Source organism: Ascaphus truei (genome assembly GCF_040206685.1).
Source record: "Ascaphus truei isolate aAscTru1 chromosome 16 unlocalized genomic scaffold, aAscTru1.hap1 SUPER_16_unloc_1, whole genome shotgun sequence".
NCBI classification, from domain to species: domain Eukaryota; kingdom Metazoa; phylum Chordata; class Amphibia; order Anura; family Ascaphidae; genus Ascaphus; species Ascaphus truei.
Window position 1 is genome coordinate 547606 of NW_027453855.1, and position 21059 is coordinate 568664.

Here is a 21059-nt window from a genome sequence, read left to right on the forward strand (position 1 = left end):
AAAATCTGTAAAATGAGTGAAACTTGCGTATTAAATAATACACCAGTCTCGATCTCATAATACTCAAAAATGTAACCACATTCAGCCCACATAAGAGATAGACTCAGGTTCTATAGGAAAGTTATGTGATGTGGGGATATACTCTATGAAGGACATTTCATCACAGATATATGGCTAGATGTATTGGGGGGGCAGGCACTCACCATTCTAAAGACTACTGTTTGAGAAATTACATCTCTATTTGACCTGACATTTAGTCAGACTTCATAATCAATGTCTATATTTAGACCTTTTGGGTGAAGCATTTTTTAATGAAATGTATCCATACATCTGGTCTCTTGTTTTGAAATAAATGTGACGATGGAGAGGATTTGGCCCGGGATTAAAAGGGTTACACCCCAATTGGCACCCTCTAACCTCACCAGGGAGACAAGGGGTTAACTGGGCTGAGGTCCAGACGTGTGATTTAACCCTTGTCATAACCTGAAAATGTATATTCCCTGTTCCCCCCATGTTTTATTGTTAATCAGTGTCTGCATCACACACACACTGGGATCCATCCGGGAGCACAAGGGTTAATAGTGGTATAGGGATTATAGCCCTTTGTGTAATTTTCCCGCCTTTTCAGGCACCATTTTGCAGGTTCCCATAGGCCGCCATTAGGGCTCTTTTAATGGTGAATCTTGCTATGGAGTCCGGTTCCTGAGAAGACCAGCAGATGGCGTCCGAGAGGGGGAGCGGCGGTTTCCCATTGAAAGTCTATGGGCTCATTGACTTCAATGGAGAAACCCTCGAAAGAGCTTTCCAGGAACAAGTTGGCAGCTTAACCGCAAAGCGGATACATTTTCAATAGGAGAGCTTTGATCACTTACAAGTCAAGTTCAACGACAAGTGGCGTGGGAATAAGCTGTTCTGGGGGCCCTAGAAATACAATTCTTTCTGTCCCTAGTTCCTAGACCTCCCCCCACTCGACCACCACCGGGTCCCCGAATCCTGGACCCCCGATAAGGGTCGAACCAGATAGAGCGGGTCGCGCCATAGGCTTTGCCGGCTGCGGCGGCAGAAACGGCTCAGAAAAATGAATAAGTGTGAAATGCTGAATTTTAGGAATCCATATCTCCGGTTCCGGAGGGACCAGAGGACCAAGGTTTGGGGTATCTGTAGTCACTGCTCCGGCATCACTGCAGAACCAGCCTTGACCCTCTTGGACCAACCCGACGGAGTATGGACCCCTTTGAAAGTTGGGGACTTTTACCATTTTAGCCAAGGTTCCGGCTTTAATGCATGCCCATTCCCAGCCCCCTCAGACCAACCAGACGGAGTATGGACGAATGTAAAGATTTGTGGATTTTCTCATAGACTTCAATGGCGGCGGTTCCCCATTGAAAATCTATGGCAGGAAACCCCATTGACTACAACGGCGGAGTTGCTCCATTGAAACCCATGGCGGCGGAGCCCATTGTTTTCAATGGGGATTTAGTGAAAAGCTGAGATTTCTTTTTAGCGGAGATTTTTGTATTAAAGTGAAAAATGATTTAATGTGCATTTGTGTATCTCAGGTTCCGAAGGTCGTAGCAAGTCTCTTTTTGGACCATATGGTGTCCCAGTTCTGGCAATGAGAACTGTGAAGTTTGGACCTGCTAGACCCAACGGAACCGGATATTTTAATACGTTTATGTTTTAAGTTTAATACTGTGTCCCAAGGTATGGACAAAGACCCAGAGGAAATTCTTTTGCATACCAGGATAGCAGATGGCCCTAGAGTCGACCCATTGTCTAGGACTTAAGTATTGTTCAAAGGGTTTTGTCACCCTCCCTGTTTACCTAAGGGCGGAGGAGGCTCAAACCAGAGCAGCTTTTAAGTGTCCCATTTCACACCTTTCAACAAAGGTTTTCCTGCCAGAACTTCAAATGGATAGACTGGCTGGCATTCCTGATGCAAATGTGGGGCTTCAGAAATGAGACCCCAGAGCTCTACTGCGCATGTCCCAACAAGCAGGGGGGCATGGATTAAAATGTGTTCCCAGGCTAGTGAGTGGCAGGAGGTAATTGAAAACCAATCACCTGTACTTAAGGTTACGGATAGGGCCACAAAAGGTATATAATCTGTGGTCAAGCCCTTATCCAGTGTTCATGTTTTTCAAGTCTTCATGTGTTCATTGTCTTCATGCCTGCATGTCATCAGGCCAGTTGTGCTATACCATCTTGATTGCTGAGAAGAAATGCCATGCAATGTCTTGGGCTGATTGCTGTATGAAACTGCCAGTCCAGATGGGGCTGTTTTCATCATGTTCATCTTGTAAATAAGTGTCTATATTTTGCTGTTATTTGTACATTTTTGTGTGTTCACCTTTATCAAGGAATAAATTACATTTTATCATATCTAAGTCTCGTCCCAGTTCAAACCCAGGTATATATATATTTATATATATTTTTGGTGTAAATTACAGCCTGTCATAAGCTACAGTGACAAGCTTGTAATTAACTGGTGGCAGCGGTGGGATTGAACTGGACCTGGATTACAGTATTCTGCGGGGTACTGTGATCCAGTGGGAACTTGATGGTAATTGCAAGTTCCTGGGACTAAAGATATTGAACACACAGTGTACAACATATAACACAAGATATGGCACCTCCTCACTGTTCCCCTACTTGTGAGAAGCATTGCCTCCAGAACCAAAGTGCCGGCCATCCGTCTGACTGGAGCCGGGCACTGAGACCGGAGGAGTGCATCAAATCGGCGCGGGGACCAGCAGCCAGCAAGGCTGAGAGAGAGACAGCAATGGGTGAGCATGAAACCCGGCAGGCTGAGCAAAGATCCACAGCTGCAGCTGCTGTAACCATCAAACCGCCCGGAGAGCAGCTCCGGGACGGCAGAGACTTGTGGAGGGAGCGGGTGGTCTTGGAAACCACGGAAGTCTTGCACCAGGAGAGGTAACGGCCGTTGCAGTGGCCCGTCCATTTTCCCTGAAAGAGCTAGCACTGGTATGTGCGTTGGGCAAGATGTGGTTCCCGGCGAAGTGGACTCAGTTCCTGGCGTCGGTACCGCACCGACCCGCTTATCCCCTCCCTGAGCCCGGCGCTCAGGCAACTCCACTTTGGACTCCGTTGCCCCTTGCTGGGGTTAGTCCACCGGTGGCGGAGAAGCACCGGCAGCTGCTGCGGCACTGCCAACAAATGGGCCACAATAATGCCCAGTGCCCTGACCGTGCGCGGTCGGGCGAAGAAGCCCCTCAGGGCCAACGCTCACAAGCTGCGGAAAAGATGACTCAGTTAGCGGCATCCTCTGATGGCTCCTGCCCAGCCGGGGCGACAACCCTCCTCGGGATGTCTCCTGGAGAACCTGGACGGGCTGCATCAGCAACAGCGGCGGAGAGCAGCGGCCATCCACCGGATCCCGTCGGAGAACCGGCGGTGGAGAAGAAGCCGCCACTCCGGCATCCTGCCGGCGGCAGTTTTATTTGGGGGGAGGGTTGGGGTTTGCGGGAGGTGGGTGTTTCACATGGTTTGGCGGAGTCGGCGATTCCCAGCGATGACCGGAGCCCCACAAACCACGCTGGCGACCCTGCATCACCGCCGGGTACTGCTGCGGCAGCTACCCGGGGCTCGCCCATGGCGGCGGCGGCAGAAGAGCCGCGATTCCGGCAAAGTGCCGGAGCCCTTTCTGAGTGGGGGGAGGGACAGGGATTGCGGGAGGGGGTTTTGTTACCTGGTTTGCATGGAGCGGTGTTTCTCCACAAAGACCTGGGACCCCGGTCCTGCATCGTTTCCCCTGTGCCAACCCCGGGCGCTGCTGCGGGGGCCCGTTGCTTACCGGCCCAGATGTTGCCGGCGGCAGCCACTCCAGTCCCCCTGCAATTGGGACCAACGAAGGCGGCGGTCCCTGCGGGGACCAGCGAGGTAAGCCAGACCAAGTCGCAGACTGACCCTGACTTATTTTTCCCTATGACTGTACCCTGTTTTTCACTCTAGGGGTGGCAGGAGATAGGGGCACGAGGGGAGGGGAAGGAATGGCAGCTTGTGGGGCAGTCAGGATTCCCCATTACCCTGGCGGAGCAGCAAGGGGACTCAGTTAAGAGCCCCACTGTTGCAGCCTTGCTACGGGCCGGAGGTATCGGGGGATTGTGGCAAAGTTAGACCACCCCCAGATTTCAGGGGTAGTGGCAAAGTTAGACCACCCCCAGATTACCTGCCGGCCAGAAGCTAAGGTGGGTGCATCTGCACCAGCAACCCTGAGCTCATCCCCGGTAATGGGGAGACAGCGTCAGGGAGATGGCCTCACTCAGGTGTCCCTAGGATCCAGGTTAGGATTAGCTAGGGAGAAGCGGAGTGAGGGGAGGCTGCAGGTAGGTAGCCAGCATCAGTTCTCAGTGGGAGAAGAAGGGCTAGTGGTAGCCGGGGAGGTACAGCAACAGGTATGGCAGCTAGAGTCCCCCATTACCCTGGCAGAGCCTCAGGGGGTTTCTCAGATCAGCAACCCCCTGTTGCAGCCTAGCTATGGGCTGGGGGTATCATGGACAGTGGCCAGTTTGTGCCACCCCAGAGATACCTGCCAGCCAAGAGCTAAGGCGGTTGCATCTGGAGAGATGCCCCTGAGCTCATCCCTGGTAAGGGGGAGACAAGGTCAGGGAGGTAGGTGCACTCAGGTAGTTCCAGTGTCTGGGATAGGATTGCCCAGGGGAGAGAGGAGTGAAGGTGGGCTGCAGGGAGGTAAGCAGCAGGCTGAGGTGCTGGGCCTAGGGGAGGCTAGGCAGGGAGGCACCGTGGAGCAGGGGGAGATAGGTCAGTGGGGTGTTAGGCAGCTGGCAGAAGCTAGGGATGGGCTAGGTAGGAAGAAGGTCCCTTGTTCTGACTGGCCAGGAGTGACCCCTCTGACAGATCCCCCTGGGTTCCCAAAGGAGAGGCTGTGGGTAGAAAGGCAGCCAGGGAAGAGAGTCAGGAGTGTAGCAGAGAAGCTACAGGTGGGCACAGGGCCAGGGCAGGTAGGGCCCCTACAGAATATTGACATAGCCCTTTCCCAGACTTGGTTGACAGGAAAGCGACGGTCTGTGCTGGATAGCTGGTCTCCTGCAGATGCAGACATATGCCAGTCTCTGGGCAGTGTGCAGCCTGGACTGCACCGGGGCCCCTGCACCATGGACTTGGTTCCCAAAGCACTGGGTGGGGGGCAGAGGGAGGCAAAGGAGAATGCCCGGCAGCCAAGGTGGAGCCCTGTTTCACAAGATCTGGACTTTACAATCCATTGTGGCCAGGACAATGTACTGGACAATGCCGGAGGACAATTTTGCCAGGCCAATCCCTCAGGACTTATTGAGTGCGTCAAGGGCGCCAGTGGTACCCCAGGGCCTGGGGGAGGCGACTGGGGCACCAGGCACCCATTGAGCAGGGGAGGTGTGACGATGGAGAGGATTTGGCCCGGGATTAAAGGGGTTACACCCCAATTGGCCACCCTCTAACCTCACCAGGGAGACAAGGGGTTAACCGGGCTGAGGCCCAGACGTGTGATTTAACCCTTGTCATAACCTGAAAATGTATATTCCCTGTTCTTCCCATGTTTTATTGTTTATCAGTGTCTGCATCACACACACACACTGGGATCCATCCAGGAGTACAAGGGTTAATAGTGGTATAGTGATTATAGCCCTTTGTGTAATTTTCCTGCCTTTTCAGGCACCATTTTGCAGGTTCCCATAGGCCGCCATTAGGGCTCAATGCTTTTTAATGGTGAATCTTGCTGTGGTGTCCGGTTCTTGAGAAGACCAGCAGATGGCGTCCGAGAGGGAGAGCGGCGGTTTCCCATTGAAAGTCTATGGGCTCATTGACTTCAATGGAGAAACCCTCGAAAGAGCTTTCCAGGAACAAGTTGGCAGCTTAACCGCAAAGCGGATACATTTTCAATAAGAGAGCTTTGATCACTTACAAGTCAAGTTCAACGACAAGTGGCGTGGGAATAAACTGTTCTGGGGGCCCTAGAAATAAAATTCTTTCTGTCCCTAGTTCCTAGACCTCCCCCCACTCGACCACCACTGGGTCCCCGAATCCTGGACCCCCGATAAGGGTCGAACCAGATAGAGCGGGTCGCGCCATAGGCTTTGCCGGCGGCGGCAGAAACGGCTCAGAAAAATGAATAAGTGTGAAATGCTGAATTTTAGGAATCCATATTTCCGGTTCCGGAGGGACCAGAGGATCAAGGTTTGGGGTATCTGTAGTCACTGCTCCGGCATCACTGCAGAACCAGCCTTGACCCTCTTGGACCAACCCGACGGAGTATGGACCCCCTTGAAAGTTCGGGACTTATACCATTGATTCCAATGGGAGAAAAACCGCATGGTGAAAAAATGACTAAGTGTAAAATGTTGAAATGTGTAAGTCCATATCTCCGGTTCTGGAATGCCCAGATGGATGGGATTTGGGTGACATGTAGCCAAGGTTCCGGCTTTAATGCATGCCCATTTCCAGCCCCCTCAGACCAACCAGACGGAGTATGGACGAATGTAAAGATTTGTGGATTTTCTCATAGACTTCAATGGCGGCGGTTCCACATTGAAAGTCTATGGCAGGAAACCCCATTGACTACAATGGCGGAGTTGCTCCATTGAAACCCATGGCGGCAGAGCCCGTTGTTTTCAATGGGAATTTAGTGAAAAGCTGAGATTTCTTTTTAGCGGAGATTTTTGTATTAAAGTGAAAAATGATTTAATGTGCATTTGTGTATCTCCGGTTCCGAAGGTCGTAGCAAGTCGCTTTTTGGATCATATGGTGTCCCAGTTCTGGCAATGATAACTGTGAAGTTTGGACCTGCTAGACCCAACGGAACCGGATATTTTAATACGTTTGTTTTATGTTTAATACTGTGTCCCAAGGTATGGACAAAGACCCAGAGGAAATTCTTTTGCATACCAGGATAGCAGATGGCCCAAGAGGCGACCCATTGTCTAGGACTTAAGTATTGTTCAAAGGGTTTTGTCACCCTCCCTGTTTACCTAAGGGCGGAGGAGGCTCAAACCAGAGCAGCTTTTAAGTGTCCCATTTCACACCTTTCAACAAAGGTTTTCCTGCCAGAACTCCAAATGGATTGACTGGCTGGCATTCCTGATGTAAATGTGGGGCTTCAGAAATGAGACCCCAGAGCTCTACTGCGCATGTCCCAACAAGCAGGGGGGCATGGATTAAAATGTGTTCCCAGGCTAGTGAGTGGCTGGAGGTAATTGAAAACCAATCACCTGTACTTAAGGTTACGGATAGGGCCACAAAAGGTATATAATCTGTGGTCAAGCCCTTATCCAGTGTTGTTCATGTTTTTCAAGTCTTCATGTGTTCATTGTCTTCATGCCTGCATGTCATCAGGCCGGTTGTGCTATACCATCTTGATTGCTGAGAAGAAATGCCATGCAATGTCTTGGGCTGATTGCTGTATGAAACTGCCAGTCCAGATGGGGCTGTTTTCATCATGTTCATCTTGTAAATAAGTGTCTATATTTTGCTGTTATTTGTACATTTTTGTGTGTTCACCTTTATCAAGGAATTAATTACATTTTATCATATCTAAGTCTCGTCCCAGTTCAAACCCAGGTATATATATATTTATATATATTTTTGGTGTAAATTACAGCCTGTCATAAGCTACCGTGACAATAAAGTTTAGTGTTTCCTTCCCTCCAACTAGTCCGTACGTTTTCAATACCTATACAGATGTAACCCTTATGGGTTTTGAAAGTGATTCTCTTTTAAATGTTTGGAAAGGTTATGCTGTAGAAAGCCCTCTTGTATATTAGTAATGTGTTCTGCTAATCTGATTTTTAGTTTTCTAGTGTTCTTCCCACATATTGTTTGCCACATGGGCATTGGAGTCAGTAAATTACATTTTCATAGTCACAGTTGATAAATGTATCTATATCATACTTTTGACAAGTGATCATAGAACATAATTCTTTGTGTAAGTTAAACTCACATGAAACAAAACACAAAGTTTCTGATCTTTATTTATGATGGGGACCACCAAAGCTCACACCTGAAGATGTACCTAATTATTTAAAAACCTGATTCTTAATATTCCCTTTAATTTTGTTGATAAAACCAGGGTTTCACTTTTGCACATACCCTGACACTTAATTACTCATTGTCTAATGCATACATAGTTTTGTTTCCAAAGACATGGAATTGGTTAATATATACACTATTGGATATTTAAGAAAAGACTGATTTTGGTTCAAGACGGTTATCATGGAAAAACTATGGAAGTTCCATAATTTCATTTTAATCACAAACCTTTTTTTTTCTTGCCACTGTGTGTCATATATTATATACATACATACATACAGAAAGAGCAGCAGAGCTTGCCAAGAAAGGATTAAGCCCCAAGATGGTGTCCCCTACCTTCTTATTTTTTTGTATGTAAGGGTTTAATATATTTTTCTTTTATTTCTTTAGCAGAACCAACAAAAGTACCATGCTTTGATTTAACAAACACAGGGAGTGGTTCAAGGCGAAAATGTATTCCACAGAGTCTGCTGCAATCCAGTTCGTGTTTTCCTTCAGACGAAGCCCTCATTGGATCCCTTGATCCCCCCGAGAAGCTGCGTTTAGACCATGTGTATGTGATCTTTGTTGTATATGTTGGAAGAGCACTGCTGATAGTCAGTTTGTACAAGTGTCTCGTAAGTCAGAAATTATAACGAATATACAGTAAATAGTAAAAAAAAATTACACGGGTACTTGTGCGGAAAATCAGGGTCTAGCGATGTTTTGGTTCCTATTAATATAGAAAACGTAGACCCTCCACACTGCCAGTTTATGTAACCTTTTTCCTGTGATCTGTTTTTCCTGTTTCAGTAGTTTTTTGCTTTATCCATCTGTATATTTCCCTTATCCAATATAAAGTTATTAGCACAACTTGCGACAGTATAAAGGGATACTGTACTTTACATATCCCTTTAAATAAGCCGTTTCAGGTACACCTTTATTGGGGGGTGGGGGGTAGTTGAGCCATTTAACATTTGTTCCTTGTGTTTTGCAATGTGATCCTTCCCTTTTTATTGTTATGATATTGCAATCCGGAGAGATCAGCCTCCACAATAAGACTGATATTAAGAGGGCTGCCATTTCCCCAATATGTCAGCCTCCACAATAAGACTGATATTAAGAGGGCTGCCATTTCCCCAATATGTCAGCCTCCACAATAAGACTGATATTAAGAGGGCTGCCATTTCCCCAATATGTCAATGTGAATCTTGAGTGATAAATACTTGTTTTAGCATTTCTAATGATTGAAGAGTACTAGTGCTGAGCATGTCATTTATTTCCTACAAGTGGAACACATGAAACATTCCCGATGGGCATTTATCAATTGTATTATCTCTATAAATGTTCATTGTAAGGCCGCGCTTATAGTGCCGGCGACGCGACGTCACGCTGCAGTTGCTGAAAAAAAAATCAAATTGTACAAAGCCATCGTGCCGTCGCATCGCTCCTACTATAAGCGCACGAGACGGCGTCAATACATTTGTTTTGACGCAACGTGCCGCCAGCACTAGAAGGCCTAAGACGGTTCGCTTTGAAAAGCTACTAAACAAACGTAAAAAGACCCATTGTTGGAGCTGACTAATAACACAGCAAGTACATGGCTTAAGTATCTGGCTGACTTTTAGATTATTTTTGCTTGTGATTTTGTGATTTCTCCTTTTTGAGTACATGCTTTATTTGGTACATGCCTTATTTGATACATGCATGTGGTTAAGTTTCTTGGCATACTCTATACCAGCACTCCTTTTTTTTTTTTTTTTTAATTTTACGCCCCCTACCAGCTGTCCCCCTCTCTTCGTGCCCTCCCCCCTCCACCCCCCCGCTTACCTTGGCTCTGGCGTAATGACGTCACGGCGTAATGACCACGTTGCCATGGCAAAGCGATGTCGCATGACCCCTCAGCCACGTTTCAAAGGCGACGTATCACAAGGAGCCGTCTGAACCACGGTAAGGAGACGTTTACAGAGGCCTTGCAGCTACCCTGGCATTAATTTAAATGCCTTCGGGAATCGCATGGGGCCTCTGTGAACCCCGCGCCCTCCGCCCCACGGGGCACGCCCCCCACTTTGTGCACCCCTGCTCTATACTAAAAGCATAAGCCCCTTTACTGTGCATGGTTTGATAAAGGATCTTTCCTTAATTTGGAATTGTTGCACATTGAGTGAGACTTAATATTGTCTTTGCAGGAAAACTCCCTGTAAAGTGCCTGACTGTTTCCTGCAAGATCTCTCCCACCCAAAATCACCTTATATGAAGAATTTCAAGCAGAAGAAAGAAGAACTGACACACAGACTGTACAGTTTTTATAACTGCACAATTTTTGATCAGAAGGTGTGTTTTTTTCAAGATCTAGAATCTGCTTCGAGTCACGTGTGAGATTGAGGAAGCTAAAATACTTTTGCAAATGGAGAAGGCATTAAAACTTGGTCATGTTTGCATAATGGGTGATTTTGATTATTCAAACATAGACTGGGGCAATGAGGTTAGCGTTACAGCACAAGGAAACAGGTTTTAGAGGTACTTAAAGACAATTGCATTACCCAAATTATTGAGGACCCAACCAGGAAGTGGGGCAATACTGGATTTAGTAATATCAAACAATGTAGAAGTAATAACAAATATTCAAGTCCTGGAACATCTTGGTAACAGTGATTATAACATGGTCTCATTTAAAATAAATGATCAAAAAACAGATTACTTGGATTCAACAAAGACCATAAACTTTAGAAAGGCAGCTTTTAATAAAATGAGGTCTAATCTACAAGTAATACAATGGGATGATGTTTTTGCAGGGCAAAATGTAGAAGATTAATGTGCAGTCTTTAAAATATTGTTAGAAAAACACATTTATCCGTGTATACCCTTGGGTAATAAGTATAAAAGAAATACATCAACCAATGTGGCTAAATAAACAGGTAGGGGAGGAAATGGAAAAGAGGCAGACGTTTAGATTCTTTAAGTCAGAACGGACAGAGACATCGTATCAGAATTATAAGGCATGTAACAAAAGATGCAAAAGGGTAATCAAATTAGGAGAAATGGTTAATGAAAAAAGGATTGCAACAGAAATTAAGATCAACCTTAAAAGTTCTTTAAGTACCTTACTGTAACAGGGGAGTTATCCCTGTTCAGGAAATGTGCCTCTAATCCAACAGTGTGGTGGTTAACTGCTGGTAGTCAATTAACAAACACCACCTGCCTGATTGCTTAGAAAAGCCTGTCTTTTGAGACAGGAAGAGAGACTCCTTAGCTCACACCTGAGCTGAACTTGGAAACAGAGCAGAGATTGTCCTTGACTCTCACAACTTGTCTTGAGCCCTGCCAGAAGAAACAGCAGAGCTGCTTTCAAGACACAGGGGAAACTTCTAAACCTGAATGCTGACAAAACCTGAGGAAAGGTAGAAATGCAGGAACAGAGAAGATTTTCCCTCCAAACCACAAGGAACAGATAAGACTTTCATTTATGAGACTTTATTTATCTGCTTATTTCATGCTATATGTTTGGGGCTGGGAGACATGCTTATCTAAAGGGAGTGTGGACTGCATACAGTAGTATTTCACTAGAAATACTCCCAAGTGAATAGAAACTTTGTTTACCCCTTGTTTGGATGGTTTCCGGATGTTAAGGAAACAGGCGCAATAAAAGCCTTATTTAATTTCACTATAACCAGACTCTTGCATACCTCTGTGAGCGTCCACCTACACTTACTAACAAAAAAAAATTGAAAAGATAATATAGGACCCTTTCAGTGTGAGATAGGCAGGGAGGTTATTGGAGATAAGGAAAAAAGCAGAGGTATTAAACAAATGATTTGCCTCTGTGTTTACCAGGGACGAATCAATTTCAATAGTAGTGCTGACCTGGCCCCGATGGCATACATCCAAGAGTTCTCAAGGAGTTAAATTCAGTAATAGCCAAATCATTACATTTAATATTCAAGAACTCCATTTCCACAGGCTCGGTATCACAAGATTGGCGTAAAGCAGATGTGGTGCCTATTTTTAAAAAGGGAGCTAGATCACAACCGGGGATTGTGGACCTGTAAGCCTGACTTCAATAGTAGGGAAGCTACTTGAAGGTTTAACACGGGATAATATTCAGGAATACCTCATTTAAAAAAATAAAATACTGGTAATAGTCAGCATGGATTTATGAAGGATAGATCATGCCAAACTAACCTAATTTGTTTCTTTGAGGTGGTAAGTACGAATTTAGACATAGGGTAATGCAGTTGATGTGGTCTACTTAGATTTTGCAAAGGCTTTTGATACGGTTCCACACGAGGTTGGTGTACAAAATTTAAGCAAATTGGACTCCGTAAACATATTTGCCCCTGGATTGAAAACTGGTTGAAGGATAGTCAACAGAGTTGTCATACATGGAATTTTTTCAGGTTGAGCTAAATTTATGTGTGGAGTACCTCAGGGATTGGTACTGGAACCCCTGCAACAAAGGAAAGGCTTCTTTACAGTAAGGGCAGTTAAAATGTGGAATTCATTACCCATGGCGACTGATGGCAGATACAATAGATTTGTTTAAAAAAAAAAAGGTTGGACATCTTTTTAGAAACTAAATGTATACAGGAATATACCAAATAGGTAAACATGGGAAGGATGTTGATCCGGGTTGTAATCTGTTTGCCAATTATTGGAGCTAGGAAGGAATTTATTTTTCACTTATGAGATATCATTGGATGATATTTCACTGGGGTTTTTTGTTTGCCTTCCCCTGGATCAATATACTGTAAGTATAGATATAGGATAAAGTATATGTTCTCTAAATTTAGCATAGGTTGAACTTGACGGACATATGTCTTTTTTTCAACCTCATCTACTATGTAACTATATATCTATATCGTCTTCAGTCCTTGTTGACCCACTGCTGGAGGAAGGCCTCCCCAAGGATCTTACAAGTGTTGTGGGTGCAAGCCTGTCCTGCATGTTGCTCCAACAAACTGTCTGGTTTCATCCTCCCATCTTACTTTTGGTTGTCGTCTTGGTCTTCATTTCCCTTGGAATCCAGTTGAGTACCATATTTGTCCAACAAGGGTAATTTCTTCATGTGATATGTCCGACCCAATGCCATTTTAACTTCTTCACCCTTGTGCTAATGTCACAGACTTTTTTGCTTCAAATCCATTAGTTTATTTTCCTGTCTTTTCTGGTAATGTCCGGCATACATCTCTCCATACTTTGAGTTGTCTGAAGCTTCTGAATTATCTTTTCATTTAGGGTCCATGTTTCAAATCTATACATGAGCACGGGCAAAATAAACTGGGCAAACTTTCCTCTTGAGTCACCGTGGAAGGTTCCCTTTATAGATTGTTGTTTTTTTCTTCCATATGTTCTTATCCCTTCATTCTCCTGTTTGAATTGTAAAAGTTCCCATCAATTTGCTACTTGCTGGCCAAGGTAGACATAGTCCTTGACTTGTACTGTAGTTTATTTTTCATCTTTGCAGAGTTTACGCATTTGTTGAACATGTTTTTATCTTGCTGAGATTTATATAGAGGCCCACTTTCTTATTTGCTTCAGCGAGTTCTCTGATTTTGTTGCTGTAGATTTTCTACACCTGTGACAAAAAGAACAATGTTATCTGCAAGTCGTACCTGACTCAAGTATTCAAGGTTGATTTGGATGACTTTTTTTTCTCCAAATTTATGCTAATCGTAATATCTTGAACAATTCTTCAAGTTTTGCAGTGAACAGCTTTGGTGACACGGCCATGGGCCGCGTGGACCACTCCCCACCCAAATGCCACCCCCACACAACAAACATCCCGGGCAACGCCGGGGCTCTCAGCTAGTGTAAACTAATGGTTGATGTGGCATCGTCATAATGTTCTTGACAATATCAATATACAATTCTTCAACACTTTGTCTTCTTAATGCAGCTTGGACCACTGAGTAGCAGACCGAATCAAACTGAGTGGTAGAACTTATTCATTACTTTGGGAAATCATTTCTTGTACGACTTAGTCCATTGTGTGGTATTCACTGCAAAATCCCGCTTGTTCTCTAGGCTGAGTATAATCCATGGTCTGTTGTCAGCCGATTAGTAAGTATCTTAAAAATCTTGTAAGTGATTGGGAGTAGACTGGCTGGTCTCTGTGTGTGTGTGTGTGTGTGTGTGTGTGTATTGTGATACAATCATCACTCCCTGTATAGATTGGAGTGCTGCAGATAGTATACTTTCCAGCCTACAGGTTAATTTCCCCTTGAGAAGCTAGTTCAGCTGCAGCTAATGAGGCTGGACTCCTGAGTGAACAAGGAATTGTTTTTTAAGGCAGACACAGAGCTGCCATTCTGAGGCCGCGCTTATTGTGCTGGCGACGCGACCGATGCCGTCACCACTAACGAAAGTTATAATTTAGTTTTCAACTACATCGCTGGCGACAAGGCCAGTGACGTCACGAAGGCGTCGGACAGCGCTCTCTGATTGATTGGTTTAGAGACAGTCACATGTGGCGACTGTCTCTAAAAAATCAAATGTACCCGGCTTCAAAAATTTTGGGCACTCCATCGCCGTCATGCTTACTATAAGCGCTTGCGACGGAGTCAATGGATTTTTGTTTTAGAGCGACGTCGCCAGGCACTATAAGCGCAGCCTGAGAGATATTGATAAAGAAAATTTGGGCACCGCAACACTGGAAAACGAAGCTGGTATAGAATTATAAAAAAATACTTTATTGAGGCATGTAAGCCAATATTAAAAAGCACAGAGTATCCCCTGACGCGTATCTCGCCTCTCAGGGTGCTTTCTCAAAGGGTGAAAGAGACTGCTTCCCCAGAGGAGAGGGGGGAGAGAGAACATTCTCCCCAGCAAAGAGGCTGCCATAGTCCCCAGACCCGCTGGACGGTGGCAGCGGAGTCTGCTGGGACTGCCTAGTTTGTTAACCCCAGGAAGAAGGAAGGACGCAAGACCGTGCTGAAGCAGGGATGTCCTACCCATAAAGTTGTGTGTGTGTATATGTGTATATGTGTATATATACATACAAAGAGAAAACAGAGAGCGCACGCCCCATAGCATAAAATTGTACATTTAATAAAAATAGGGATGAGGAGAGGGATTAAAAACACTCACAAAATTAGTATTAAAACACGCAATCACCACCGAGACAAGTACCGTCCCGAATCACGTCGACAGTCCAACAGGAAATCTCTGCCGATTCACCAGAACAAGTTCATCCTCTATTTGGATACCGCAGAAGGTGTTTCACGTAGCTGCTTTCAGTGTAGCATACGAGTATGGCCTCAGTGTAACTCCCAGCACGCTATAAAGCGTGCACGTGCGTAATGACGTAAGCAATCCCTTTGATAAAGTTGCAAAGTTGTGATGAAACGACAAATCACGACATTACGTCATTACGGCCAGAGCGTGCTGGGAGTTACACTGAGGCCATACTCTGGTGAATCGGCAGAGATTTCCTGTTGGACTGTCGACGTGATTCGGGACGGTGCTTGCCTCGTTGGTGGTGATATGATCACAAATTGCGTGTTTTAATACTAATTTTGTGAGTGTTTTTAATCTCCTCATCCCTATTTTTATTAAATGTACAATTTTACGCTATGGGGTGCGTGCTCTCTGTTTTCTCTTTGTTCCTATAGAATCTCCATTGGAATTGTTTTTTCCATCTGAGAGCAGCAGTGGACCCCTGGACTTTGTACCTTTGTTTTGATCTACCCATCAGGACTTATTCTAGGGTTTGGACTCTTGCACATGTATCTTTATATATAATTATTTTTTTATATGCATATTCATTCTATTTTTATGTAATTAGAGTGTTTTTTAGTTTTCTGACACTGTTATAATACACTATTTATATTCATTACAAGCTATCCTATATATAGGATTTAAGCATTTTTTGGAATCATCACTTTACACTTATTTATATATTGCACAGAATTACATCACATAATTATTCACTAGTGGCGCTACTTATTTTTTCTTTCGTACGTATGTATGTATGTATATATGTGTATATATATGTATGTACTCCACTCACAACTGTAGCCTGACCTGAAAAGGTTCCATTTATGACAACTTTGTTGTCTATCCTTCAACCTTTGTTCAGTCAAGGTACAACTATTTTTACCTATTTCCTTTATTTTATACACTAATCTCGTGTGTGGCACCGTTTCAAAATCTAAGTAAACCACATCAACTGCATTACCCTGGTCTAAATTCCTCCTTACCTCATCAAATAAACTAATAGGGTTAGTTTAGCATGACCTATCCTTCATAAATCCATGCTGACCATTACTAATAATTTTGTTCTCCATTAGGTATTCCTGAATATTATCCCATATTAAACCTTCAAGTAGTTTCCCTACTATTGAAGTCAGGCTTACAGGTCTGTAATTTCCCGGTTGTGATCTAGCTCCCTTTTTAAATATAGGCACCACATCTGCTTTACGCCAATCTTGTGGTACTGAGCCTGTGGAAATTGAGTTTTTGAATATTAAATATAATGGTTTGGCTATTTCTGAATTTAGCTCCTTAAGAACTCTTGGATGTATGCCATCAGGGCCAGGTGCCTTATTTACTTTAATTTTAGCAAGCCGCCTATGCACTTCCTCATTTAACTAATTTCTTGTTAATATAGAGGTTGTGGCTTCCTCCAGTGGCACTATTTTTGCACTTGATTCTTCCCTGGTAAACAGAGGCAAATAATTTGTTTAATACCTCTGCATTAATTTGCCTGCCCATCTCACACTTAAAGGATCATACAGTGTATATTTTATTTTCTAATCTTTTTGTCATTAAGGTACTTAACTTTGTAGGGTCGATCTTACATTCTGTTGCAGTCTTTTAGATGTAGTAGTAGTAGTAGATGTTTTTTGTTGTTGTTGTTTAATAGCATTATTGTTGTTAAAATGTGTTCCTTTGCTGGAATAAATCTTTTATGTAATTTTTTTCCTCAGCTTCCTAAGAATATGGAAGTAATCTGGAATAAAAAGATGCGGAAAACTGCTGGTTATTGTGTAACTGGACAGATGAGATGCCCTGAGCTGCAGCGCTATGCTAGGATTGAGCTTTCGGAGAAAGTCTGTGATTCTGCAGGTATGATGTTATCCATTGAAGAAGTGTTACAATGTTACTGTGCTCACCTTCAGCTTCTTCAATCCACCCCCATCACAAAACGGATTTTAAGAATAAAATGTTTCCCTCTTTAGAGCGGCTTAGAGACACGTTAATCCATGAAATATGTCATGCGGCCACCTGGTTGATTCATGGAGTTAGAGATGGACATGGTCAGTTCTGGAGATTTTATGCTAGCAAATGCACAGTTATTCACCCAGAGCTGCCGATGGTTACTCGATGCCACACCTATGAGATAAATTACAAATTCAACTATGAGTGCTCCCGCTGCAAGAACACGTGAGTTATTTTTTGTCTTAATTATTTACTAGCTTTTTTTCTTTTATTTAATGTCCTCTCATGAGTGACATGATGCGGTCTCTAATTAGGGAGCCATTTCTTTTTCTAAGACTGAATAACTTGGAGAAATCATCACACATAATGTCATGCATTTTAACCCTTTGTGCCAGATGGCCCCTCTAGCACTTTGCGACCACATAACTCCACGGGAGTAATCACGTGATGACGATGTCGGTGATAGAATGGAAGAGCAGAGGTCTGCTTCTTCCGTTGCTCAGTCGGACCGATAGTGTTAAGCGCTCCAGATGATCTCCCCTAGAAAATGAGCAAATAGCATAAGACTTGGATACTATGCCAGGATGCCCCCTCAGTGCCCCCATGGCGATGTCGTGCTATCTACATCACTAGGAACCCAAAGGGTAAATATCCAAACTTAATTTATTACTTGTCTCTTGGCTTTAGAATTGGGCGTCATTCAAAGTCTCTGGACATACAAAAGTTCGTCTGTGCCGTGTGTCAGGGGAAGCTGGTTCTGTTGACATCAGCTCGAAAAGATGGGACTCCTTCAAATACTCAACTCGCCCCCTTCGCTAAGTTTGTTAAAGAGAATTATGGATCGGCAAAGAAAGAAATGACTGGGCTGAGTCATGCAGGATTAATGCGGAAACTCAGTGCTGATTTTTCTACAAAGACCAACATTTCTGATTCCTAAATATGGTACTGAAAGTTCTAACATATTCCATGGGAGAGGGAGTAAAACATGCATGCAAAATTGGGCTGTAGCTATTTGCTCCGACCCTACAAAAACCTAGTTGTCATATGTAGCATTTCCTATTGTAGATAATTCTATATAATGTGTTTTTGTTATTGTACTGTATGCTGAATTTTGTGTTTGAGCAAATTTTGCAATAAATTGCTGTATTATCAATGTGCAGCTAAGTAGATCGTATATTGGTATGATCTGAGCCTGCTTTAGTTAGCCAGCTTTACCAGGTTGCTATTGACTGTCACCCAGCTTCCTCCCCTCAATAATATTATGGTTGATTTTTTTCATGTAGCCAACAGGCATATTTATGGAGGGCACGAATATTCCTCTGTGTGTCTGACTTTTATAGGTAAAAGTCTAATTCACAGAACCTGGTTCAGTATGGTGTGAAGGCAGGAATGGGAAGTTAATGCAGGAAACCCAATTCTTATGATCTGTGCTTCACACCATATTGTGTAGGGGATAATTTTATTAGGGATTTCAGGGACAATTTCGAATGTGTTAAAGTTATCTTCACTTGCAGCCAAATCCTGTTGACTTGTAACCTTATTACTGAAATCAATTAACCTTTTCTGTGTGTTTATGTATTTGCATTTTCTTTTGGTCCTTACAATAAAGTGTTTTTGAAAACAACGGCATCACTCTGCAGTGAAAGGGTTAATTTATGTCCCATTTTATATCAGGAAAGTGCACTTGAAATCGGAGTTCTAAAATGTAACACGGGATTATCCATGTACAATATAATACCTAGAATGTAACACGGGATTAGCGGTGAACAATATAATACCTAGAATGTAAGGCGTGACTAGCGGTGTACAATATAATACCTAGAATGTAAGGCCGCGCTTATAGTGCTGGCGACGCAAGCGATGACGTCATTAGCGAAAGTTGTAGTTTGATTTTTAGCGACGTTGCTAAGGGGGCGGGCCTCGCAATTTGATTGGTTTAGAGACAGTCACATGTGGCGACTGTCTAACTAATCAAATTTACCCGGCTTCAAAATTTTTGGTCTCTCCGTCGCGCTTACTATAAGCGCTTGCGACGGAGTCAATGTATTTGTTTCGGCACACCATCGCAAGGCACTATACGCGAAGCCTACGGCGTGACTAGCGGTGTACAATATAATACCTAGAATGTAACATGGGATTAGCGGTGCACAATATAATACCTAGAATGTAAGGCGTGACTAGCGGTGTACAATATAATACCTACAATGTAACACGGGATTAGCGGTGTACAATATACCTAGAATGTAACACGGGATTAGCGGTGTACAATATAAAACCTAGAATGTAACACGGGATTAGCGGTGTACAATATACCTAGAATGTAACACGGGATTAGCGGTGTACAATATAAAACCTAGAATGTAACACGGGATTAGCGGTGTACAATATACCTAGAATGTAACACGGGATTAGCGGTGTACAATATAATACCTAGAATGTAACACGGGATTAGCGGTGTACAATATAATACCTAGAATGTAACACGGGTTTAGCGGTGTACAATATAATACCTAGAATGTAAGGCATGACTAGCGGTGTATATTCGGTCCATATCAACTATGCAGAGTTCACACAACGGATAACCCCTCCCCTCCCGTCAATACTTACCATGTAGGTGGGGGTGGCTGGACCCCAGGAGAATGGGATGTTGACCCATTGATAACATAATAGGCAAAAATCCATCAGAAGTCTCAAACTTTCATTGCAGAAAATAGATCACTAGGCTACAAACACCATGATTCAAACACTGGTTTACTGCAGCTAAGTGTCTAAATGCCACAGTTGCAGAAGTGTATCCATAAGTAACATATTTGCAGACTAATGCAACCATTTGAGTCAAATCAAAGCTGTAAATATATACCTATACACCACAGCATTATATCAATTGACCTACCAGTAAAGGAGTTAAGACAGTAATTTATAGAGGGGGGTGGGGGAAGGGAAGGGTGATGTGGGTATGCGGTGTCACGGTAGCTTGTGACAGGGTATAATATACACCAAAATATCTGGGTTGAATTGAACATGACTTAGATATAATAAATATAGTTTATTCCTTAAAGAAGGAGAACACACAAGATCATACAAATAACAGACAAGAAATTGACACTTAAGGGTTGGACAATGAAGCAATCAGGTACAGGATTGGCAATTCATTCAGCAATATAGGTTCAAATAAAGACATCACGAAAGGCACGAAAGACAATGGGCATAGAGCTTACACTCGTTTATATGGAGTTTCACTCCTATACCCTGGCATTGAGTGCAAGTAATTGGAGGACAATTATCTGCACCCAATCCCTCCTTGCCACCTCACCTGAGAGGTAAAGTAATACCTGCCCACTGGGTGGACATTATTCTAATCAGGGGCTTATTTCCCTAGCCCCCCTCCCACAAGACTGGCGTTGCCCAGTCTGCTTGGGATAGGAAACCCTGTGTTCCAAGGTGTGAAACAATAAAGACTCATTTAGTTTCCAGTTTGCTCCCGGGCTGATCAGCTTGATCTGGGAGCACCTCAGCTCAATTGGTGCATGATCAGACCATGAAATATCATGGATTTGAGTAAGTGATCTGGGGGACCAGTCTAGCTGACACCAAAAAATAGTCGATCCTGCTGTAGCTGTCGTGTGGATTTGAGTAAAATGTGTAACTCCGTTCCCCAGGGTGTTGTTCCCTCCAAATATCCACCAGCTGATTCTCTCTGATTCCCTGTCGGAGTGCTGTGACCCCTTCCGCTCTGTCTCTACATTTCGTCTGTGTTCTGTCCATATCTGGGTCCAATCGTTTATTAAGGTCCCCAGCAAGTACTCTACTGCCCTCAGCGATCCTGTTTAGGATAGCGAAAAAAGATCTAAAGAACTGCGGGTCGTTCTCGCACGGGGCAT

General features: G+C 43.9%; 1 protein-coding gene across 5 annotated transcripts in view; it reads left to right on the plus strand.

The window, feature by feature from the left end:
- The window catches only part of GCNA (germ cell nuclear acidic peptidase), a 106653-nt gene extending 87853 nt beyond the window's left edge, over positions 1–18800 (plus strand). For 4 of the 5 annotated variants that reach the window (XM_075580853.1, XM_075580856.1, XM_075580855.1 and 1 more), the window contains 5 exons: positions 8431–8593; positions 10209–10353; positions 16947–17085; positions 17199–17403; positions 17866–18800. In XM_075580853.1, the coding sequence (XP_075436968.1) occupies positions 8431–8593; positions 10209–10353; positions 16947–17085; positions 17199–17403; positions 17866–18115 (902 nt within the window). In that variant the 3' untranslated portion in view covers positions 18116–18800. The remainder of the gene's footprint in view (positions 1–8430; positions 8594–10208; positions 10354–16946; positions 17086–17198; positions 17404–17865) is intronic. The other variant, XM_075580854.1, reaches the window with a different exon arrangement.
- The last annotated feature ends 2259 nt before the right edge of the window (positions 18801–21059 follow it).